At 39.4% G+C, this 26,054-nt stretch overlaps 1 protein-coding gene across 18 annotated transcripts in view; it reads left to right on the top strand.

The window, feature by feature from the left end:
* The window catches only part of LOC114286999 (mediator of RNA polymerase II transcription subunit 16), an 81,623-nt gene extending 58,685 nt beyond the window's left edge, over positions 1 to 22,938 (top strand). For 3 of the 18 annotated variants that reach the window (XM_082888547.1, XM_082888554.1, XM_082888553.1), the window contains 4 exons: positions 12,139 to 12,315; positions 12,993 to 13,370; positions 19,541 to 19,716; positions 21,028 to 21,692. In XM_082888547.1, the coding sequence (XP_082744673.1) occupies positions 12,139 to 12,315; positions 12,993 to 13,370; positions 19,541 to 19,687 (702 nt within the window). In that variant the 3' untranslated portion in view covers positions 19,688 to 19,716; positions 21,028 to 21,692. Of the gene's footprint in view, positions 1 to 12,138; positions 12,316 to 12,992; positions 13,371 to 19,540; positions 19,717 to 21,027; positions 21,693 to 22,611 lie in introns of those variants that run through there. The other 15 variants (XM_082888551.1, XM_082888556.1, XM_082888550.1 and 12 more) reach the window with 13 other exon arrangements.
* The last annotated feature ends 3,116 nt before the right edge of the window (positions 22,939 to 26,054 follow it).

Raw genomic sequence — 26,054 nt, 5'->3', positions numbered from 1 at the left:
GAGATCTATGTATTTGTGCAATCAAAGGCAAGAGAGTGAGTAAGAGAGAAAGAGATTTGTGTGTGAGCAATCAAAGGCAAGATGTATGTGTGTTTTAATTTATTTTTTTTTTGGGGTTTTCTTAGATCTGTGTGTGTGTAATGAACATTCTAATTTTTTTTATTTTTTTATTTTTTTTGGGTTTTCTTAGATCTCTGTGTGTGTAATGAACATTCTAATTTTTTTTTTTTGGGATCTAATTGTGTGTAATGAACATACTAAACTGTTGGGTTGTTGATGATTTTGAGTTATCTAAATTTTTTTTTGTTAAATTGTTGATGATTGAGCTTTTTGGGGGATTTTTCAGAGTTGTGGTTGATGATTGTCGGGGATTTTGCGGGGTCGGGGAAACCTGATCCCTGTTGGGGACGGGGGTGGGGGGGGCGATGGGTTCCCCGCCGGGGATCGGGGGCGGGGATATTTTGATCTTCGGGGATCGGGGACGGGGAGGGCGATCCCCGGCCCCGGCCCGGCCCGTTGCCATTCCTAATTAAAATCTCTCCCTAAACGCCAATTAGGGGAACACAGCCCAGATAACCCATATAACTCTTCCCACAAATCCTTTCTCCTAGACGATCTGTTAGGACCATAAACCCCTATTAACCACCGCTCTGTATTGTCAAGATTTCTAAACCTAACTGATAGTGAGAACTCCCCTCACTAAAGTTTCACAATGAGAAACAACTCTTTCATCCCACATCACCAAAATGCCCCCCCGCTCTACCTACTGAAGGCAAACAAACCCAACTCCTATGTCGAACTTCCCAAAGACTCTTCATGAACCTCCTATCACACACTTCTACTTTAGATTCTTGAAAAACAACTATGTCCGGTTGATGACGCCTGAGAAAATCCTTAGTAACACCCCTCTTCCTCCGAGCACCCAACCCCCTCACATTCCAACCGATGATCTTCATTGGGAGACATGTTCACCCCTAAATACCTCCCGACGCCCTCATAATTAACCGAACTTGCTAAATTCCTAAGTTCCCTTGCCCCTTTTTTGCTACCCTCACCTATCTTTTTACCATCTTTCTCTCTTATGAACCTAATATCTTTACTAAAAGATCCTGAAGTCCCCTCTATTTTAACTAGTTACAAGTCTCATACTTACTTAATTCCTTCAACCAACTCTCCGTTTCTTCATCCCCATTACTAAAAACCTGACCCCCCTTGTCAACATGATTACTTGAGATCCCTCCCTGATTGTCATTCATATGATCTTGACACCATTAGCTTGTAAGGACTCAGACACAATAGTAGACCCACTCACCATGGCCATTGAGGTATCAGAGGTAACCCCTTGTGCCTGAACATCACCTGAGGAGATCTGAAGAACAGGACGAATCGATCTAGATGAATGAAACAATGAATCCCCATCCTTAGCCCCTTCCCCAGAGTTAGAAAAAACTAGAATGGCTTGTACCCTCTTCAGTACAGATGAAAATGATAAAACTTGGTTAAATGAAGGGCTGACCTGATTTAGAGATTCGGAAACCCTCTCGAAATCCTCACCTTCAGTAGTACCATCAGCATTGAAAAGGTTATTGAGATTCCAATCCTGATCCTCAGGTTCATCCGCTATACTTTCCCCTTCAGAATGTGAATCAGAGCTCTCAGATCCGTATTCATCCAAAGCTTGCAATACCTCATGCATTTCGAACCGACCCTATTCCAAGTCCTGAACCAATTTTTCCGAAGCCAAATTAATCTCCACTAAGTCCTCATCCGTCGCATTTAATCTCAGATAATCCTTACAGGATCTATCCACAATATCGGACAGCCCTAGATGTGCTTCCTCTGTGCTAAGGTCATCACGAATGATGGATTGCCTAGGATGAGTGCACTCGACTGGATCTGATGTGTCGAAGGAGAGAGATTTACTCTTTCCCCCAATCTCTGAAAATCGTCTAGGCTTTTCGACACCGATAGACTCAGTATTTTTAACCCGTGAGACCAAATGAATCGAGTTGTCCTGCCCACCCAAACCCAACCTTGAAACCTCCATCGGGTTGGAATCACAGGCCCTAAAACCTTCCCTAAAACTTGGGCCTTTGTCCTGAAAGAAACAAAACGCATTTGGGCCCTCATGAAAATCTAGGCCGCAATCCTTAAAGCTGTGAACATCATTTGGCCCAAACTGATCCTTTACCCCAATATTAATCTGGTTATTTGTATTAACCAAGACATGGGCTGAGCCCACATTGTGGCTAGGCCCATCTTTAATCAAACAAAGTAACGACCTGCCCCTTTCTTCTCTTCCTCTTCCGCCATTGCTGTCTTCCACCTTGATCGGGCCACCAGTCTGACTTCTCTCCTCCTTTCGGCCACGTGTCTTGGCTGTCGCTTGAGACCCCACGCCGCCCCTCTCGCCGATACTGGAATCGCTTGAATCTGGTCGGCAGCACCATTGCCGATGAACCTCCCGTCTACCAAAAGACTTTGTCAATGCCTTTAATCGAACAACAACAGAATTTCCGTCCATTTGAACATCAATAGTCGCAAGTAAGAACCCATTACGAAGACCTTTGACTTTCAATCTTGCCTCAAAACGATTTCCGAAAGTCCTAGTTCTTTTATCCACCTCCAACAGACCTCCACACTTCATCCCATTTCATTCAAAAACCTTGTTATTCCAGAAACTAAAAGGCAGATCACAGACTGAGATCCATCCTCCATTTGAAGCAATGACATTAGCCCTACTGTGTTTTTCAGCCGACCACCTTTCCAAACTTACTACAATGCTCTTACCAAAAACACACATTCCTTGACTATCATAATAATCCGCCTCGTCAATGCTTTTTGCAACAAACAAAGCTTTGTTTAATTGAAAAGTGCTGGAAATTGTGTTCATGCATAGAATATGATAGTGGTGTTGGTGGTAGATAGTGGTATGTATAGAATATGATAGTGGTGTTGGTTGTAGATAGTGGCATGTATAGAATATGATAGTGGTGTTGGTGGTAGATAGTGGCATGTATATAATATGATAGTGGTAGATAGTGGTAATATATAATATGTAAGTGGCATATAATGGGTTATGATGATGTTTGTAATATCTCCTATATAAGGAGTGTCATTTGGTCTTGTAAGATAAGAAGTTTTGAATATAACAGAAATATATTCCTTCTTCCTCATATTTTCGGAGTTCTTCTTCTTCATATTTTCTAAGTTGGTATCAGAGCAACAAAAAACACAGCAGCCCTAAAACCGTCATAGCCATGTCGGAAGTCACGTCCGGAACCACTTCAACCCCTGCCGCTGCCATTCCGGTGAAAACGTCCAACTCTCACTCTGTCCAAATCACCACCATCCGCCTAAATGGTGATAATTTTCTCCGCTGGTCACAATCTGTCCGGATGTATATCCGTGGGCAAGGAAAGATCGGTTACATCACTGGTGACAAGAAGGCTTGTTAGAATTTCCCATCTTTACCTTCACCTACTCCACTACACACTCCACTTCACCTACCTCCACTTCACCACACACTCCACTTCACCTAACCCACTATCACCTCCACTACACCTACCACCACATTTTCTTCTATATACTCCACTTCACCTAACCCACTATCACCTCCACTACACCTACTACCACATTTTCTTCTATATATAGGAATCATGAATCATTGTAATAAATAACAACATATCAATCAATAATAATACATACAATTTATTCTCTCTCTTTCTCTATACATTATTTCTTACATGGTATCAAAGCTGGTTTAAAACCTAGTATTTTCGCTTCCCCGGCGGGCGGCAACCTCACCTTAGCCGCCCGCCGGACCTCAACCTATTCCGCTGATAAAATCAACAAAGATTTGTGCAACTGTAGTCATGTGTGAGGCTGATGGAGAAGAATTCTTCACCTCATATGACGAGACAGTCTGGAACTGGAATTCTGCAGCAGCTAGATTATAGCTTGGTTGAGTGCCAAGCTTTGGTTCTTCCACCCACTCTTGAACTTGCCCAGCAAAGTGTGAAGGTTCATGCTTGTGTTGGAGGGACTAGTGTGCGCGAAGATCAGCGCATTCTCTCCAGTGGGGTTCATGTTGTTGTTGGTACTCTTGGTCGTGTGTTTGACATGTTGCGGAGACAATCACTTCGCCCTGTTTACATCAAAATGTTTGTCTTGGATGAAGCTGATGAAATGCTGTCACGAGGTTTTTAAAAATCAGATCTATGATATTTTCCAGTTGCTGCCACCCAAAATCCAGGTTGGGGTGTTCTCAGTTGCTGCCACCCAAAATCCAGGTTGGGATATTCTCTGCCACAATGCCACCAGAGGCTCTTGAAATCACCAGGAAATTCATGAATAAGCCTGGAAAGAGAAAAAGCTCATGCTAGGATTTGCGAAGTGATTCGCTGCAGGAATTTTGGCTTTGGATGAAACCCTTACCATACTCCACTCATTCTCTCCTCCATTTGATTTCAAAAATCACTTATTTTTATTTATTTTTTCCAAGTCACTTTTCCTCTTTTTTTAAATACCCCACTTTATTTTGAAACAATCGCACTGATGTTTTTCATATAATCCATCTATAAATATTTTTTATCTATTTTCTTTCTCCCTTGTTTTCTTTCATTTTATTTTTTTTTTCAACAAAACACTCCCAAAACAAAAAAAAACAAAAAAAAAAAAAAAAAAAAAAACAACATTTTACAAACTTGTCATTTCTTCATGCCGGGGATCAACCCCGATCAGCATTTTACACCATAAAAAAAATAAAAATAAAAAAACACAAAACAAAACAAAACACAACCAACACAAATCGGAACAGTGGGATTTTTCTTCTCGCCTATTCTGCCGGTCTTTTCTTCTTGCCACCGTCTTGGGCGGCCCTTGCCGGTGTTGCCTCCGTGTTTCCCACTCCACTGGGCATGATCACTACTCCCTGCTCCTCCACTGCAGCATATGGCGGCCCTCCAAATCGGAACATAAAACTGGCCTTCCGCTTCAGCTCCTTGTTTTCCGCCTTTAGCACACTTATCTCTGCTCGCGCATCCTTATACATGCGTTGGAGCAGAGCCAGTTGGGCGTTTAACTGCTGCACCTCATTTGTCCTACTCTGCAGCCGGTTCGACAAATTTGTAACCGCAGTCATGGTTTCCACACATGCCTTCAAGGTATACTGATTGGCCTCCACATCCGACTGCACCGCCATTTTTTGCTCCACCGACCGCATCGGAAAGTTCAACGGAGCAAAACCAGAGGTGTTTGGTTGAGGTTCACAGGCCACCGCACCAGTTATCTCTCTTGTTGACTCGTTGAGGTCGGGAAAGAGAGTGAGCAGACCACGGGAAGAAGAGGCTATGTTCTGGGTAGCTGAACGGGAAGAAGAAGCCATGTTTTTGGGTTGCTGAGTGTTTCAGAGAAGGGTTGGTTACAGAATGTTACAGAGAACGAAGAGGTTTCAACTGGTTTGTTATGCTTCCAAGCCACAACCTTCGTCTTGGTTAAATAGCCGAGGCAGCCACGCGTATCGCGCGCCTCTTGCCGCCCGACAAACTGGCACGCCTTTTCATGGCACATCTTTTGACAAAGTGGACACGCCTTTTGATGGCACGCCTTTTGATGGCACGCCTTTTGATGAATTGGGCACGCCTTTTGATGGCACGCTTTTTGACAAAATTGGGCACACCTTTTGAGGGTGCAACTTTTTATGGGTCCGACAAGACTCTATAAACTGTCCCGACATTTGATACCGGTTAGCTTTTTTAAGGGTCCGACAAGACTCTGTAAACTGTCCCGACATTGATTCCGGTTAGCTCCTTTATGGGTCCGACAAGACTCTGTAAACTGTCCCGACATAGATTCCGGTTAGTTTCTACAAGGGTCCGACAAGACTCTGTAAACTGTCCCGACATTGATTCCGGTTAGTTTCTACAAGGGTCCAGCAAGACTCCGTAAACTGTCACAACATTGTCTTCTACAACGGTCCGACATGACCCCATAAACTGTCTTCTACAACGGTCCGACATGACCCCATAAACTGTCTTCTACATCGGTCTGACACCACCATACAGTGTCCTCTACAACGTTATGACACCCCATACAGTGTCTTCACCAACGGTCTGACACGACCATACAGTGTCTCCTATCCTTTTTTATTTTTATGTATTTTCTTGTTTTGTTACTCTCTCCAAACTCAAGTTGGTTAGTTTCTCTCCTCCTTGAGTTTGCGGGGGGCTGTTAGAATTTCCCATCTTTACCTTCACCTACTCCACTACACACTCCACTTCACCTACCTCCACTTCACCACACACTCCACTTCACCTAACCCACTATCACCTCCACTACACCTACCACCACATTTTCTTCTATATACTCCACTTCACCTAACCCACTATCACCTCCACTACACCTACTACCACATTTTCTTCTATATATAGGAATCATGAATCATTGTAATAAATAACAACATATCAATCAATAATAATACATACAATTTATTCTCTCTCTTTCTCTATACATTATTTCTTACAAGGCTCCTGCTGTTAATGATCCGCTGTTCGACAATTGGGACGCTGAAAACTCCATGGTTATGACATGGTTGGTCAATTCCATGGAGGAGGATATAAGCTCTAATTACATGTGCTATACTACTGCACAAGAATTGTGGGATAATGTTAGTCAGATGTATTCTGACCTAGGAAATCAATCTCAAGTTTTCGAATTAACTTTGAAGTTGGGAGAGATTCGTCAAGGAGATGATTCCGTCACCAAATATTTCAATTCGTTGAAAAGGTTGTGGCAGGATCTTGACATCTTCAACACATACGAATGGAAATCGGTTGACGACTGTAACCACCACAAGAAAACTGTGGAAGACAGCCGTATTTACAAGTTTCTTGCCGGCCTCAACATTGAGTTCGATGAAGTGCGAGGAAGAATTATTGGCAGACCTCCTCTCCCATCCATTGGCGAAGTATTTGCCGAAGTCAGAAGGGAAGAGAGCCGAAGGAGCGTCATGCTTAAGAAAAAAGGTCATGGTGAATCAATTGAAATTTCTGCTTTAATTAGCGATGCTGCGGCCAACAAGGCTGCAAATTACCAGCGCAGGTTTGATGATAAGCCACGGGTCTGGTGTGATTTTTGCAACAAGCCTCGCCATACACGCGAAACGTGTTGGAAGATTCATGGCAAACCTGTCAACTGGAAAAGCAGCAAACAAGGAGAGAAGAATCGTGGCTTTCCTACCGCTAATGAAGCCGATTCAGGTCCCTTCAACAAAGAGCAGATTGATCAACTCTTAAAGCTGATAAAATCCAACTCCTCAACCGGTACTCCTAGTGTTTTGTTGGCACAAACAGGTAGAAATCCTAAAGCCTTCTCTTGCCTAAACTTCTCTCCGTGGATCATAGATTCCGGTGCCTCCGATCACATGACTAGTTTTTCCCATTTATTTAGTACCTATTTCCCTTGTTCTGGTCATGACAAAATCAGAATAGCCGATGGTAGTTTTTCACCTATTGCAGGAAAAGGATTTATTAAACTAACTGAGAAAATTAATCTCAATGCTGTTCTTCACGTCCCCAACTTAGCCTGTAACCTTTTGTCTGTCAGTAAACTATCTAAGGATTCTAATTGTCGTGTTACATTTTTTGAATCCCATTGTGAATTTCAGGACCAGAACTCGGGGATGATGATTGGGCGTGCTAGGATGCTTGAAGGTCTTTACTACTTTGATGAAGTACCTGTTAGTAATAAAAAAGCTCAGAGCTTTAATAGTACCAGTTCAATCTCTGTTCGAGAAAAAATAATGCTATGGCACTATAGGCTAGGACATCCTAGTTTTCTTTATCTGAAACATTTATTTCCAGAATTATTTAAAGGGATTGATTGTTCTTCTTTTCATTGTGAAAGTTGCATTTTTGCAAAATTTCATCGCTCTACTTATTTGCCAAAACCTTACCAGGCTTCAAAACCTTTTTATTTGATTCATAGTGATGTTTGGGGCCCTTCTAAAATCACTACTCTTTCTGGTAAAAGATGGTTTGTTACATTTATTGATGACCATACCCGCTTATGTTGGATTTATTTGATGAATAAAAAATCTGACGTGAAAAATTTATTCACAAATTTTTACAATATGATTGAAAACCAATTTCAAACCAAAATTGGTATTTTACATTCTGATAATGGAACAGAATATTTCAATGAGCAGTTGGGTGAGTTTTTGGAAGAAAAGGGGATTTTTCATCAATCTACATGTCGGGATACCCCTCAACAAAATGGCATTGCAGAACGAAAAAATAAACATCTACTTGAAGTAGCACGTGCTATAATGTTTTACATGCATGTTCCTAAATATTTATGGGGTGAAGCAATTTTAACAGCCTCTTATTTGATAAACAGGATGCCTACAAAGGTGTTAACATACAAAACACCTTTTGATTGTCTCAAAACTTTTTTTCCTGACACGAGGTTGTTTTCTGATTTACCCGCCAAAGTTTTTGGATGTACTGCCTATGTTCATGTTCCCAGTCAATTTCGTTCAAAACTTGACCCCCGTGCTATAAAATGTGTTTTTTTGGGTTATTCCTCAAACAAAAAGGGGTATAAGTGCTTCGATCCTCAAAACAAGAAATTTCATGTGAGTATGGATGTGTCATTTGTGGAAACAAAATCCTATTTCCCCAACACTTCTCTTCAGGGGGAGACAAGTGGAGTAGAAGACCGTTTTTGGGATATTTCTATCCCGCTCCCCAATGTCATTTATCCTACACAAAAACCACATCTGTCTGATAATGATCACTTAGGAGAACCAAGTTCTATGGTGCCTAGTCAAGAAGATTCTTGTTTAGGGGGAGAAGTACTACAAAATGATCTAAATCCTGAGCTTCAGGTTTATACTAGGAAGCGATTTCATCTGAGGAATAATGACCCGAACGTCCATCCTAATGACCCGAATGTCCACCCGAGTTCTGGCATCGAAATTTTAGGTAATCCTATTCCTTCTATTTCCGACCTTGATGTACCTATAGCAATTAGGAAAGGTGTCCGAAATTGCATTAAACATCCTATTGCAAATTACCTCTCCTATCAAAGACTGTCTAAAAACCATAGAGCTTTCACATCTAGGATTTCACACTTGTTTGTTCCAAGGAATATACAGGAAGCATTGGATGATCCGAATTGGAAATTAGCAGTCATGGAGGAGATGAATGCTTTAAGGAGAAGTGGTACTTGGGAGATAGTTGATCTACCCAAAGACAAGAAAACAGTTGGGTGTAAATGGGTGTTTACGATAAAATGTAACGCAGATGGAAGCGTTGAGAGATACAAGGCGAGACTGGTAGCTAAAGGCTTCACTCAAACTTATGGGATCGACTATCAGGAGACGTTTGCTCCTGTTGCTAAAATAAATTCCATCAGAGTACTGTTATCTCTTGCAGTAAATTCAGATTGGCCTCTACATCAACTTGACATTAAAAATGCATTTCTCAATGGTGATCTTGAAGAGGAGGTATTCATGAGCCTACCGCCGGGATTTGAGCAGAGACTTGGAAGTGACAGAGTATGCAGATTGAACAAGTCATTATACAGACTCAAACAATCACCAAGAGCGTGGTTTGAACGCTTTGGGAAGGCAGTTATCAGTTGTGGCTTCTCGCAGAGTCAAGCAGATCACACAATATTTTATAAACATTCAAAAAACAGTAAAATTGCAATTTTGATTGTTTATGTTGATGACATCATTTTAACTGGTAATGATGAAGCAGAGTTAGCAGCCCTCAAAGAGAAACTCGCAAAAGAATTTCACATTAAGGATCTGGGAGCCCTCAAGTATTTCCTCGGAATGGAATTTGCAAGATCCAAGGAAGGTATATTCGTTAATCAGAGAAAATATGTTCTTGATCTCCTTGGAGAAACAGGTATGCTTGGTTGTAAGATGGCGGAGACTCCGATCGAGCCTAACTTGAAGTTACAAGCTGCTAAGGCTGAAGAAGTCAAAGAGAGAGAACAATATCAGCGACTTGTAGGGAAATTGATTTACTTGTCTCATACGCGGCCTGATATTGCCTTTGCAGTCAGCATGGTAAGTCAGTTCATGCACTCACCAGGGGCAGAGCACTTTGAGGCCGTTTATAAGATCTTAAGATATTTGAAAGGAACTCCAGGGAGAGGCTTACTATTCAAGAAACATGGACATCTTCAAGTTGAAGTATACACAGATGCAGACTGGGCAGGAAGTGTTACAGACAGGAGATCAACATCCGGATACTGCTCCTTTGTAGGTGGGAACCTAGTTACATGGCGGAGTAAAAAACAGAATGTGGTAGCTAGAAGTAGTGCAGAAGCAGAGTTCAGAGCTGTTGCCCATGGAATCTGTGAAGTAATGTGGATTAAAAGAATTCTTGAAGAATTAAAGCTTTCTCACCCGACACCTATGAAGGTCTATTGTGACAACAAAGCAGCTATATCTATAGCTCATAATCCAGTTCTACATGATCGCACAAAACATATAGAAGTGGATAAACATTTCATCAAGGAGAAAATCAATGCTGGCATAATCTGTATGACCTACCTTCCAACAGGTGAACAATTAGCTGATGTGCTAACGAAGGGACTACACAAGAAGCAATTTGATAAGCTGACTAGCAAGCTGGCTATGGAAGATATCTTCAAACCAGCTTGAGGGGGAGTGCTGGAAATTGTGTTCATGCATAGAATATGATAGTGGTGTTGGTGGTAGATAGTGGTATGTATAGAATATGATAGTGGTGTTGGTTGTAGATAGTGGCATGTATAGAATATGATAGTGGTGTTGGTGGTAGATAGTGGCATGTATATAATATGATAGTGGTAGATAGTGGTAATATATAATATGTAAGTGGCATATAATGGGTTATGATGATGTTTGTAATATCTCCTATATAAGGAGTGTCATTTGGTCTTGTAAGATAAGAAGTTTTGAATATAACAGAAATATATTCCTTCTTCCTCATATTTTCGGAGTTCTTCTTCTTCATATTTTCTAAGTAAAAGGCCTCAGAGAAATATTAGTTTTAAAAGACCGACATAACTCCTCCTCAATCTGTGCCCACTCATCGAAGAAATCGTTTCTGGTACAAACCACCACCTTGCTCTTCTCCAAAATAGAGCTACTGCCTCCCAAAAGATCTACTTTAGAGCTGAGTACAGCGGCATACGAAGCTCCTCTACTTGCCCCTGTTTTCTGCTGAACTGACATATCCACACTTGTGAGGCCTCTACGAGTCCTTACTAAATCATGGTCACTTCGATGCTGTCTTTCCCCATCTTCCAGAACCCTGGCACTTCCTTGAATAATGCTTTCAAACATCTTGGCCACTGCCAGCCACCCTTGACCACCAACCCCTACCGGAATAACAATGTTACTTCTTCGTACCCCAGCCGCCCATTTAGATAACTCGACAAAAACACCACCCTTATTACTGTACTTCTGAAGACAGAATACAGCTGAACTGCTACTATACTTGCTGAAAAAGGATCGATCCTTGCGCCATCTCCAAACCTGACGCAAACCTTGCATTGCCCAAAAAACTCCCCCGAAATCGATCTTGAGAGAATAACTTCTAAAACGGTTCCTCTCAATGATTTCCACTAGACTTCCTCTGGATTCACTATCAACCTTAATAATGATAAGTTTTTACTCTATACGTAACTCAGAAACTCCCCCGTGATATTCCATCCTCTCCTTTTCCATCTTTAAAATTGACTCATTTTTGTCTTTTTGGGACTCGTCTTTTTTGGACTTCTCTTAGAAAATAATCCAATATATATATTTTATTATTTTTAGGATCACCTAGTCAAGATAGATCTAAAAAGTAAAGAAATTTGACATAATTTATAATAACAAAAAAAAAGTTCACTAAAGACGAAAATAAGTCAAGCTAAAAATGCCAAAAAGCCAACTCCCTCAGGTTTCATTATCAGGCAGAATATCTTTATTAAATTCATTAACTGAGAAAACTTGCAGCATATCTCAAAAATTTGAGTTTCAACAATCACCTCAGCGACATCATTGATGATCATGATCCTGGTGATTTAATTCTTGAAAGGAATGCCTGATTTTGCCTAGGGTTCTTATATGTTTTTGTAACTGGCGCATAGGTGAAGGTTCTCTTCCTCATACTCATGGATCTCTGTCGGCGAACAGCTGGTCTGCTCCACCCCTTACCAGTTTCTCAGGTGGGGGGCAGCAACATCCAGGTCCGCCTGCATTACATTGATGGGAACTATACTGTCTTGCCAGAGGTTGTAGAAGCATCCCTCGGCCCACATATGCAGGTACTCGCATACCTTACTCAAACTAATCTGTGGAGGCTGCAACAGATTATGGATTAGAAATAAGTTATTTAACTTGCAAACAGCATTTCTTGATGTCAAAATTATTATACCACAATGGCACTCAAATTGTCAGAATACAGTTTTATTATATGCTATTCTATTACCTTCATATTTTTTATTTGAAACTTTTTGTTATATTATCTGAGCATGCAATGATTTGTGTTCTTAAATTTAAAATTTCAGGCAAATAATACCAATTTTTTTGGGGTGTGTGTGTGTGGTTGATATGCTTATAGACTGCATACTTTGGTCTTCTAGATTACAGTTTATCTCTTCCTATTCAAATTTGGAAATCTTACGTGTGTTTGGAAACTACTCCATGGAAGTTGTTCCCCATCTTAATTAAATATAGATTAAAATTTGCCTAAAATTTTGCTGCAGTCTAAAATCATCCCGCCTCCCCCCCAAACACGCACACAACCTAAAAGAAAATGAAGGAAAGAAAATATACTGCCTGCTCTGTGGTTGGAATTTTATAGGGTTGTAATTAATCTTGACTTATGGTTTTGCCGTACTATGAACTAGCTGGAACTCTGTTTGAACTTTGAATTTATAGTTCTGTTATGGATCACTTCAGCTTCTGACATTTTCTTTCTTTTATTGGGCTTTCTACATAGAATATGCCCCGGCCTCGAGGTGCCGATGCTGCTGGTCTGTTACTCCGTGAGTTAGAACTCCATCCTCCAGCTGAAGAATGGCACAGGAGACATATGTTTGGTGGGCCCTGGTCCGATCCAGAGGATATGGGTTCTGTAGATGATCCCTCCAGACTTAACACTTTATCCGATCCACTAAAACTGAAGTCATTGGAGAACAGTGATATTTATTGTGGGGCTAATGGCTTGTGGCCAAGGAAGCGCAGAATGTCGGAAAGAGATGCAGCTTTTGGCTTAAACACTTCTGTGGATCTGGGGGCATATCTTGGTATAATGGGATCTCGAAGAGATGTTGTGACTGCTGTGTGGAAGACTGGTCTTGAAGGAGTTTGGTACAAGGTTCGGTAGAAACTCTCCTACTTCTTTTTTGGTTTGTTTGTTCTGTCTCATTTTTAAGATTCTTTTGTATTGTGTTTGATCTTTGTTTGAGGATTACTGATTAAAAGATTTTCTAAGTTACAATAGTTTCAAAACCTGTGCCTCAGAGGTTATTGGGTTCAGAAATACAGTTATTCCAATTAGAAATATCTCAAGTAAATAACCAAGAATGATGTCTTTTCTTATGTTTTTCACGACTCTAGGATGAACAAATGCCACATGAACTTTTCACCAAAGGGCGAAGAGTTCTTTATGTTAATGTAAATGTAAATTACTACTACACCTACCACCAAACCTACCTCCACCTACTACTCCTATCACCTACTACACTCCACCAAACCTACCTCCACCACTCACTCCTCACCTACTCCAGAATCATCTCCTATATAATAGGAATTCTTGTACAAAATATATGCACAACAATCTTGTAATAAATCAATCAATAATACACAATTTATTCTCTCTTTCTCTATCAATTTATCTAACATGGTGTCAGAGCTAGGTTAACAACCTAGTATTTTCGCTTCACCGGCGGGCGGCAGCCTCGCCTTGGCCGCCCGCCGGACCTCTCATCTTCCAACTATTTCTGCATGCCGGATTTTCATCCATCAAAACCAACACTGAGGCTCTTATTCTGTTCAAGAAGACGATAGAGAACGATCCGAACCAAGTCATGTCAGGGTGGAAGTTCAACAAGAGTCCATACACATGGTATGGAGTTTCATGCAATCTTGGAAGAGTGACTCAACTCGATCTCAACCAACCCAGGTACCATCTTGCTTTGCACTCCCTTGAGGACCACTGCCTTCAGCCGTGATTCGACCAACACCACCTCGCTGCCGTCATCCACTTCTCCACCACCACTTGCAGACTTGGCTAGCCTATATTGCTGGTTGGGATGAGTATAGGCTAACTGAACATCGTCTCTGATCTGCATAGACACCGCTGATTGATTGCTGTCCAGAAACCGCTTCACCAGCGTCGTCGCCTTTATCTTCGGCGACGGTGTCCTGCTTCCAGACGCCACTAGCTCTTCCGGCGGTGACACAATTGAGCTGCTAAATACTCACAACATGGCTACATCACTCTCTCTACTTCTCCTCCTAGTGTGCCACGAATTCTCTTGATTGAAGTCTGAGGAGGCACTAGTTATACAAACTCGGTTCCAATTCTTCTAGCATCACCTTCACGTTTTTTTGTCAATTGTTTGACACTCTTGCTCCAGTGCCATTTTAGGTTCCTCTCCATGCCTTCAACTATCACTGGAAACAACTTTTTCTATCACCTGTGATGCCATCTTCACAAACTGTTCGTTGTTCCATAAGTAGAGAGCACGCTCTGCTACCTGTGAGTTCCAACTGTTGAAGCACTTGGTAATTTGTGTGCACAAAGGCAGAGCCAACATTCTGTACTGCTCAAGCTCTATATTCTCAACCAGTTCCTCCAATTCCCCAATAAGCAGAACCTCATTCTGACAATTAGTGACTGGCCAATACCTTAAAATCCGTCTCAGAACAACCTCGCCTAATTTCTTTCCACCCTTTTTGCCGTCATCTTCACACACTACCTCATTGCCGCCATCTAGATCTCCACCGCAACCACATGCAGTCGTATCTCCATTGCCGGCCTCTTCTCCTCAAACACCCGTCTCGCCGGCCATATCCGAGCCCGTCTCCACCTACCGGGACCACTTGGATTCACCTTGATGAGTTTTTTTTTTTACTCATTCTCTCTTAAATCTAATCTGTCTCTCACGCAGATTTATCCCTCTCTTCATATACATCATCACACTCTTTATGGGTTTTTTACTCATTCTCTCTCAAACCCAGCTCTCTCTCTCTAACAGAGCTCTCTCTCTCTCTCACTCTCTACTCAAGGACATCCAGCAGGGTGACCACTTTCCCACCCCTTATCCACCACCTTTTGCACATACCCATACCCTTTTTTATTTTTTAAACCAATCTTCCCCTTTTACATCACCAACCCCATTGTCTCTCTCTCCTATCACCCGCAGATACACACACACTTGCACTATACCAACCCATTCTAATATATTACCATCCACTATCCTCATCATGTCGCCCACTTTCTCTCTCTCATTTTTTTTTCACTTTCCAATCCCCCGAGGCACATGCTTTCATCATTCATCTATTCTTATTATTATTACAAAAAAAAAAAAAACAAAAAAAAACAAAAAAACAAACAAAAACATCTACAAACACAAATACCAACTCCATTGCAGGTTTTCACAAAACCGTGGGCCACGCAACCTTTTTTTTTTATTCTTATTTCTTTGCAAAAAAAAAAAAAAAAAAAAACAAACAGCAGAAGAAGCAGACGAACTGCACACCAAACTCATTTTATTCATGTCAGAGCTCACCCCGATCACCATTTTACACCACAAAAAAAAAAAAAAAAAAAACAACAACCCACACACAACAACCTCATCCACAGGCGGGATTTTTCTTCTCTACTCTGCCGCCGGTCTCTTCTTCTTGCCTCCGTCCTGGACGGCCCTTGCCGGTGTTGCCTCCGTGTTTCCCACTCCACTGGGCACGATCACTACTCCCTGCTCCTCTACTGCAGCATATGGCGGCCCTCCAAATCGGAACATCACGGTGGCCTTCCGCTTCAGCTCCTTATTTTCTGCCTTCAGCACACTTATCTCTGCTCGCGCATCCTTATACATGCGTTGGAGCAGCGCTAGTTGGGCGTTTAATTGCTGCACCTCATTTGTCCTACTCTGCAGCCGGTGCGACAAGTTTGTGACCGCCGTCATGGACTCCACACATGCCTTCAAAGTATACTGATTAGCCTCCACATCCATTTGCACTGCCATTTTTTGCTCCACCGACTGCATCGGAAAGTTCAACGGAGCAAACCCAGTAGTGTTTGGTTGAGGTTCACGGGACACCGCACCAGTTATCTCTCTTGTGGACTCGTTGAGGTCGGGAAAGAGAGTAAGCAGAGGGCGGGACGACGAGGCCATTTTATGGGCAACAGAGTGTTACAGAATATTACAGAGTTTCTCTCTCAGAACACGAATCTCTCAGAACACGAAGAGTTTTTCAGATGTTTCTCTCAGTTTTTTTTTGTCTCAGTCTCTGCCTCAGCCTCTGCCTTCGTCTTGGTTATATAGCCAAGGCAGACCCGCGCATCCTGCGCCGCTCGGCGCTCGCCGCCAACCTGGCACGCCTTTTGATGGCACGCCTTTTGATGCATTTGGGCATGCCTTTTGATGGCACGCCTTTTGAGGGTGCGGGCACACCTTTTGCGGGCACGACTTTTGAGGGCTCGATATCTACATCCATGTATATCTTTTGGGCAGCCTATATACACACTCATACAGTGTCTTCTACACCGGTCAGCTTTATCAATCCCTTTGTTTCAACCTCAAATAGGTTTCTATCTTCACACCTATTTGAGTTTGAGGGGGGGTTATACACAGTATCATGTATAAGTCGCTCATGGCGCACTCCCTAAGTCGCCCCCTTGGTGCACCACCACAATATTCTACAACGGTCCGACACGACCCCATAAACTGTCTTCTACATCGGTCTGACACGACCACACAGTGTCCTTCTACAACGGTCCGACATGACCCCATAAACTATCCCGACATTGATTCCGGTCAGCTTCTACATCGGTCCGACATGACCCCATAAACTGTCCCGACATTGATTCCGGTCAGCTTCTACATCGGTCCGACATGACCCCATAAACTGTCTTCTCCAACGGTCCGACATGACCCCGTAAACTGTCCTGCTACAACGGTCCGACATGACCCCATAAACTGTCTTCTACATCGGTCTGACACGACCACACAGTGTCTGCTACAACGGTCCGACATGACCCCGTAAACTGTCTGCTACAACGGTCCGACACGACCATACAGTGTCTCCTATCCCATTTTTAATTGTCAGCCTATTTTTCTGTTTTGTTACTCTCTCCAAACTCAAGTTGGCTAGTACCTATCCTCCTTGAGTTTGAGGGGGGCTGTTAATGTAAATGTAAATTACTACTACACCTACCACCAAACCTACCTCCACCTACTACTCCTATCACCTACTACACTCCACCAAACCTACCTCCACCACTCACTCCTCACCTACTCCAGAATCATCTCCTATATAATAGGAATTCTTGTACAAAATATATGCACAACAATCTTGTAATAAATCAATCAATAATACACAATTTATTCTCTCTTTCTCTATCAATTTATCTAACACTTTAACTACAAATTTCAACCAGTTGATCTTCTGAACTATTCATTAGGTGGGGATCAATTCTATGTTACCAGAAAACGCTAATATCCTAGCGAATTATGTATTGGTACACACATTCCGAAACATGGAACACTTCTGTTCCAAAACGATAAATTTAGTGATCCGAAGTGATCCTATAAATTTTATCAATATATTTCTTTAAATGTTACGTTAGGAGGAAAAAAATCAAACATAATAAACTATAATAAAAGGTGAGTTAAGTTTTTACAAGACAAAAACATAAAAAATGAGTTATAATACTTAGAAATGTTTTGCTACATGAAAAAAAAATAAAATAATAAAAACTACATTTATTGGATGCCTAATACGTAAAAGAAAATTACTCTAGAGTAACTTAAATTTTTAATCGTGATATATACAAGTCTATCCCTATCGTACTATATTTTAGAGCATGTAGTGTATCACGTTCCCGTTCTTGTTCCACGTACCGGAACGATCCACGTTCCAGGTAACATAGGAGCGAAATGGTAAAACCATTTCACGAATATATTCATTTTTTAAATCTATATTTCCTAGTCTTACCACACATCTGGCTAAACATCCTCATCTCAGCTATACTTAATTTATTAACTTGTTTTTTAGGTTGCCCAACATCACTGACTAGATGTACTGTAAAAAAATTTCATTTTTGCTCAAATCCTATGTTACTTGGAACGTGGATCGTTCCGGTATGTGGAATAGGAATGTGAACGTGATACGCCTCATGCACTAGAACGTGATACGCCACATGATCTAAAATGTGGTACGATAGGGGTAGACTTGTATATATCACGCTTAAGCAATTAAGTTACTCTAGAGTAATTTTTTTTTAACTGTTAGGCATCTAATAAATGTAGTTTTTATTATTATTATTTTTTTTTCATATAACAAAACATTTCTATGAGTATTATGACTCATTTTTTATATTTTTGTCTTGTAAAAACTTAACTCACCTTATATTATAGTTCATTATGTTTGATTTTTTTCCTCCTAACATAACATTTAAGGAAATATATTGGTGAGTTTTATGGGATCGCTTTTGGATCACTAAATTTACCGAACGGAAGTGTACCATGTTTCGGAACGTATGTATCAATACGTAATTTGCTAGGATATTAGTGTTTTCTAGTAACATAGTTTCGCTCTATCAAGGTTATATGCTCAGTTAAATTAAATAAATGTATATAGTTTTTAGTACCACATCCTATGTGTGTATAGTATAGGTCTTCCCCTGCCCCTAATATTTTCATTTACGGTGATCATATCGTTCTTTCTTACTGTTATATGGATCATGTTCATTATACATGACCAAATCATCTTAGTGTGTTCTCTCTGAAACTTATCTTCAACCCCATCTTAAACATTCTCAGATGTACTTTGCTTTGTTTTATTTTTAAACCTGAAATCTAAAACAACAAGGTGTTCTCTTTTATTTTCTTTTTGTCTTTGTTCTTTGTTTTATTTTTTTATTGTTCCTCTAATACGAGGCTGTGTATCCAGCCAAAAATTACCATGGTCCAAGTCGTAGACTGATAATCCAAGTAATAATCTCAAATGAGTTATAAGTAATATCTAGGCTGTCTGGACCTTTTGGGTTATTGGTTTTTTAGGGGGCACTCTATGGTAGGTATAACATTTGAAGGGATTTACAAAAGTTGAACTGGATTATGCTGCTGGCTGTAACATTATTAAGTGAACAAAGCCTCCTAATTTATTATGTTTTTTGGGGCGTTGACTCGAACAATCACATAGGTTCTTGTTTCTTAATCCTTACATTAGTCAAATTTCTCTCCTCCCTCTGCTTCTATATTTCTTCTTTCTATTTTTTTTAACTTCTTTTTTTTGTGTGGTCCTCATAAGCAGTGCATAAGGTGTTTGAGGCAGACATCAGCATTTGCTTCACCAGGTTCCAGCAACCCTACTAATCAGAATGAGAGGGAAAGGTGGTGGATCAACCGCTGGGCTTATGGCTGTCCAATGTGTGGTGGGACATGGGTTCGAGTTGTATAGAGTATTACATTGACCATTTCTGTTATCAGGTATGGTCCCTGCCCATTAATCTTGTCATCACCAACTCCTTCATACTATGCCCTCAGTGGGGCTGGGGTGAGGCTATGGCTCTCTCATCTTGAGGGAGTGTCTGTGGACCCTTTATATTTGTTGCCAGCACTGGCCTAGCCCTACTTCCTAGTGGGTATATCCTATTATGGTTACGCCCAAGAAAGGTTGCCATGAGCTTGTTGCTCCTTCCTACCCCGTTTTTCACTACTTTAAAAAGAAAGCTATAACAGTGCTAATTCATTTGTTTTTAAAATCTTGGGGCATGAGCGTTGAAAATCTTCAAATAGACTGAGCCTTGGATTTATTTATTTATTTATTGTTATTATTTGAAGTGGAGTGGACAGAATAAAGAAAAGAAGAAAGTGGTTCACTGGAGTTTGTCTCTTGAAAATGGTTTTCTTTCTGTTGAATTTCTTTTTCTCTATTTTATTTCATGGTATCAAAGCCAACAAGAGAATTGGAAAAATAATCCAAAACCTGCTTTAGTTATCAAACTGTTCCTGTCTGCTCTTTTTTATTTTTTATATTTTATTTTATTATATTTTTATGATTAATAGAAATGGACACACTTCTATTATATGCCCTATACCCACCCAATTTCTTTGGTAGATGCTAACATGAATTATGTACACAATAAGGATCACAACCATTGACATAGTTTGGACACCAAGCCATCTTATCAATATATTTACAAAAAACCCTTCGATGTAGTGATGAAATTGGGCTCCGGAAGTTCTGTGTTTTTCTTGTAAAGTGATTTGCACAACTGTATACCATAGATGGAGTGGGGAGGAGATTAATTCTAATTGTGAACAAAGTCTCTTAGTTTTTTAAGAGCTAGGGCACAACATTGTTTTTATTTATTTATTTAAAGCACACGCTCTTAAGGATCGCTGCAACTCCCCAAATGAATCATTGGTGAAGCTTAGTCTCAAGAAAGTTGTTACAGGTTCACTTTGGAGGATGAAAGAGTGATTTTAAGCTGAAGTTGCATTTGGTAGCCCTAAATTGAATACTTTTCCATCCCTAGAGCAAAAACTCTCTTTAAGTGTCTACAAGATCTCTGAATTAATTTTGTAAATTATTCTGGTCGTCATAGAAGCTCATTATTTTCAGACTTCATATCTTTATTCCCTGCTTGATGAAATTCAATAAATTTGTACTTGTCAAATGAAAAGTTATCTGCCTTTCACGAACGTCTGTTTTCATAATTGCATATTGTATATCCTTAGTTATAGACCTCATTGAATTGACTCAATAGTTAAGAACATCTTTCCTCGTGATTGCAGGTTGTGTAACCTTCTCTTATAGACTTAAATGAATTGACTACACAGTTACTATGCCGGGAGGTCTGAAAGACTGAAATAAATTAGTTGGGGCAATAGCTGCTTGAAGTTGACTGGATTAGTTACAATCAGGAGCAAAGTTAAGGATTGATGTTTTCCTACCAAACATGACCTAGATACTAACATTCTGCTGTTGCTATACCCAGCTCAGCTCATCTTTTTATTTACAAGCCGTCCATCAAGTGTTGGGGAATAATTGGAGGTTAGACGACGGCACATCATCCATTTTTGGCTACTTAAAGTTGATCACTGTCATGTTTTTAGTAAGAAGCGCAAGAACATATTGATATAACTTGATGTTGACCAATGTAAGTTATATATATATATATATATATATAAATGTATGTATGTATGTATGTGTCACTTGAAGGGAGATAACATATTGATGTAACATGATGTTCAGTGTAAGTTTTATTTAGTCACGGGAGAGAGCATGGGGATGTAACTCGTAATTTAAATCATATGATGGTGAATAGTTTGCTTTGTACTTTGTGTTTACTCGAATCAGTCCTAGTTAATCACTACATATGATTAAATTGAGAAGTTTTATTTGTAAATGACATCTAATAATTAAAGCCAAAATCTTGTCTGACTTTTACAGACGTAAATTATTCCGGGTCTTTTTTTTTTCAACGCTTTTTTCATATTAAGCCAATTTATCGTCTTAATTTCTAAATTAGGCTTAGTTTGGACGAAATTCTCGAACTAGGCTAAAACGCTATTACAAATCACGCTTTCATTGTTGGAGACCGAAAATTTGATAAACAATGAAAGCGCTATTAGAAACCACGCTTTTAATTAAGAAAGCGTGGTTACAAACCACGCTTTTAACATAAATTTTATTTCTGAAGAAAATGTGGTTTCAAATCATGCTTCCACTGTGCATGTCGTTTTCTGAAAAAAAATCACGTTTTGACTGTGCATATTGTTTAAGTTTGTTTTATGAAGAAAACGTGATTGTGAATCACGCTTTCAATGTTCACTTCAAGAAGCATGGATTGAAACCACGCTTTCACTGTTCATTTAATTTTTTTTTTATTTTTCTTATTAATTTTTTTTTTTTGTTGTCATTGTTTTGGTGATAATGTAATTCATTAATTTTTTTTTTTTTTTTTGTCTTTATTTTGGGTTAGAAGGTGTAATTTAGAATTTTTTTGTCTTTACAAAAGTCGTTTTCATATAATTTTTTTTTATTCTTTGTTTTGGGTTAGAAGGTGATAATGTAATTCATAAATTTTTTTTGGCTTTACTAAAGGCGTTTTCATGTTAAATTTTAATTTTTTTCTTTTGTCTTTGTTTTGGATTAGAAGTTGTTATTCAGAAATTTATTTTGGCTTTACTAAAGCCGTTTTTATTTAAATATATATATATATTTTATTTTGTCTTTGTTTTGGGTTAGAATGTGATAATGTAATTCAGAAAACCGGTTTAGTAAAACCGTTTTCTAGCCGTTTTCATTAAATTTATTTTATTTTATTTTATTTTATTATTATTTTTTTTTTCCCTTTTGTCTTTGTTTTGGGTTAGAAGGTGGTATACATGCTCTACCGTCTGAAGCATACCCACACACTGTGCAGTTCGACGAACAACAATAAAGGGTGAGACACGAAGAGCACCGCAGAGTAGGCCAAGAAGACGAAGGCCACCGCGAGAGCTGCAGCAAGAAGGAATAAGAGAAAGATCTCAAATTTTGGTGATGTATTTTTACATATGAATGGTATTTTCTCTGTTTTTTGCTATGTAATGTAACTTGTATGTAATTTGAATTCTGATTACGAACAGGAACTTATGTAATGTAAATATTGGGTTGGAGTTGATGTTATTGTGATTCAATTGGTTTCGCTTATTTCATAAGACTAATTGTGTGCAATGAATGAATGAATGTAAATGTTATTTATTTTATTCAATTGGTAGTGTTGTTTTTTGTAAGAATGAGAACGTTATTTGTTATATTCAATGAATAATGGTTACATTATTGGGTTCTCATGATTGAGAAGATGAACAAGTTAAGAAAATGTGTATTTCTCCTAAAATAAATTTTGTCAACATTTTTGTAATAAAACTTAATACATAATATACGAAATCACTAATTTACTAAATACTCATACAGGCATGAAAATAATATAACTGAAGTTGCAAATGTAACAGTTTTCAGTTACATAGGTAGTACAGACATAAGTCTCCCACAAAAATACATTCTGGACACCATGAACTGAACACACAATACATACATCCTAGACACCTTGAACTGAACACACAATACATAAACATAACAGTTAGACAGACAAATATTAGGTAGACAATTTGACAAACTCATTACGGAAACACTTAGTCTAACACAAACATTACATATTAATGCATGACCTAATATTGCCGAAGTGTAGACATTACCACCTAATTCGCGCTTAAATCGGTAGGTGGCTCAGAGTCTGAATAATCTGAAAGCTCAGCGTCAGAGACAAGTTTAGGATCCTCCATGATACCCTTGATAGCCGCAACATTTGGTTCTGTTCTGTTCTTCTGGGCATCCTTATTAACTATGTATAGCTGCATATCGCAGGCTAACCTACGACGCATTTGAGAAATCTCACGTTGTAGTTTTTTACATAGTCGATCAACATTATCAGGATCTTCCTTTTGGATCTCAACAGAACGTGCTTTTGGCACCTTCAGTCGATTTTCCCGACATAATCTTTTCATTTGCACTCGCTCTATAAATAGTGCGGGCTACTTGAGACGAGCAGCGTCAGATAAACCATATCCTGTTTGATTGTCAGATGGCTCCATACATGAACCTCCTTGAACTTGATAATACTTGGGCATCAAAAAATGTCGCTTCCCAAACTTATCACGATAACCACAAGCATAATCTAAAACAGGTATTCCCACTCCCTCCCATGAATCGTCTTCAGCATCGCCACGTCCCCTTCCCCCTCCTCGTCGTACAAGTTCCTACCACCTCTGCGATTCCCACTCCCTTCCATGAATTGTATAGCCATGCTAATTTTTTTAAAACAAATGAATGATAATTTCGTAGGGCAAAATAAGTTGTAAGGTTGTGTCTTCACCTTTAGTCGTTTATATAGTTGGTTATGAACGGCTTTAGAAAGATGCCTCTGCATGACAATCCCACATATACAAACAAGGTATGAGTTGTCACTAGAATGCAAAAACAGAGAAAAGCAAATACTGTGTACCAAGTCACGTGACTTGACAATCCATCTGCATATACTGACAAAATAAGGGCATGCTCACTGTAAGGTAAATCAGTGAATTCACTGTTGCCATGCGACCTTCTGAATTGAGAATCTCACATATATCAATAAGAGATGAGTTGTTATTGTAATAAAAAAATTGAGCAAAAAATCGAGAAAATCAAAGTCTGTGCACCAAGTCATATGACTTGACAATCCATCTGCATATACGGACAAAATAAGGACATGCTTACTGTAAGATAAATCAGTGAATTCACTGTTACCATGTGACTTTCTGAATTGAGAATCCCACATATATCAATAAAAGATAAGTTGTCACTGTAATAAAAAAGGAAGCTTATGTAGGCAATGTTGTGTTTCACTTAGCTATGCATCATTCGTTGTTACGACCAACTATTTGTATTTCATTGAAAAGTATGACTATTTGAAATTTTGTTGTCATTTGGAATTATTTTAAAATCAACTTTTGAATATTCAATTTGTAATATTTTGGAAAACATTTACAATCAACTTTTGAAATCAACTTTAAAATAATGGTGGATCTTGTGAGTGAAACGTGGGTTAGGTAGGAGTACTTGACCACCAATGTTTGTGAATATCATGGTGCATTCAAATCTGTCCAGAAAACCGGTGCATTCAAATTTGTCCAGAAAATTGGTGTCACACAGTAATTTCGGAAGTGTTGTTCTCTTTGGGTATAAATCCGAAAAATATCAAATCAGCGTCATTAGAATTGGTTACAAGTCTAGTTTCTTACATTTTTGGCCTTGCGTTGATTGCTATTCTATACCAAGAGAATCGTCAATTTCTTTAAAAAAGTGCAGAAAACAATTTATTTGGGTATAATTAATTGTAAATAGTGATTTTCACAAGCAAATCAAGTAAAACTAATTGGGTTTTAAACTTAGTCCCCCAACTGGACTAACCACTTGGCTTTGAGCTTGTTTATCCAGCCTCCGAAGTTTAGTTTTCTGTCAACCCCCCATTCCTTACCAGAGTCATCATTTTGACTGGACTTCCAGGAATTAGAAGGCGACTCTTTCTTCTTTCCTGATGGAGATTGAAATTCTTTATGTAGAGGATTCCTATTTCACGAGCCCCAGTTGAGGGAAGCTTTTCACTGAGCTACCTGCTTTGTTTTATGTGTTGTTGAAGGCGGTAGTTCGTTTGTCTGAACTTTATTAGTCCCCCAACTGGACCAACCACTTGGCTTTGAGCTTGTTTGTCCAGCCCTCGAAGTTTAGTTTTTTGTCAAGCCCTCAAAGTTTAGTTTTTTGTCAACCCCCCATTCCTTACTAGAGTCGTCATTTTGACTGGACTTCCAGGAATTGAAAGGCGACTCTTTCTTCTTTCCTGATGGAGATAGAAATTCTTCACGTAGAGGATCCTTATTTCACGAGCCCAAGTTAAGGGAAGCTTTTCACCGAGCTACCTGTTCTGTTTTATGTGTTTTAAGTATTCACATAATTTAACATACATTAATCCATTCATTAATCCAGAACATTCATTAACTCATTGCAATTCAATAAAGAAAGTCATGAACTAATAAATGTGTAGTTATAAATGTTGTTATTTCATAAACTTCAGGTTCATAAAACAAATACTTGAAATACATCCGTACGTTAGATGAACAACAACATTGTCTTACACTCCAGTAACGAAGATACGACACAACATACAAACATATATGAAAAGATAAAGGTGTTTGATTTCTCATTCCTCATCTAACATGTAGTAGTCAGAGAGATATTTTTC

This window comes from Camellia sinensis, chromosome 9 (assembly GCF_055761805.1).
Source record: "Camellia sinensis isolate YWXY chromosome 9, ASM5576180v1, whole genome shotgun sequence".
NCBI classification, from domain to species: domain Eukaryota; kingdom Viridiplantae; phylum Streptophyta; class Magnoliopsida; order Ericales; family Theaceae; genus Camellia; species Camellia sinensis.
Note: the sequence above shows the minus strand (reverse complement) of the source record. Positions and strands in the feature narration are given on the sequence as shown.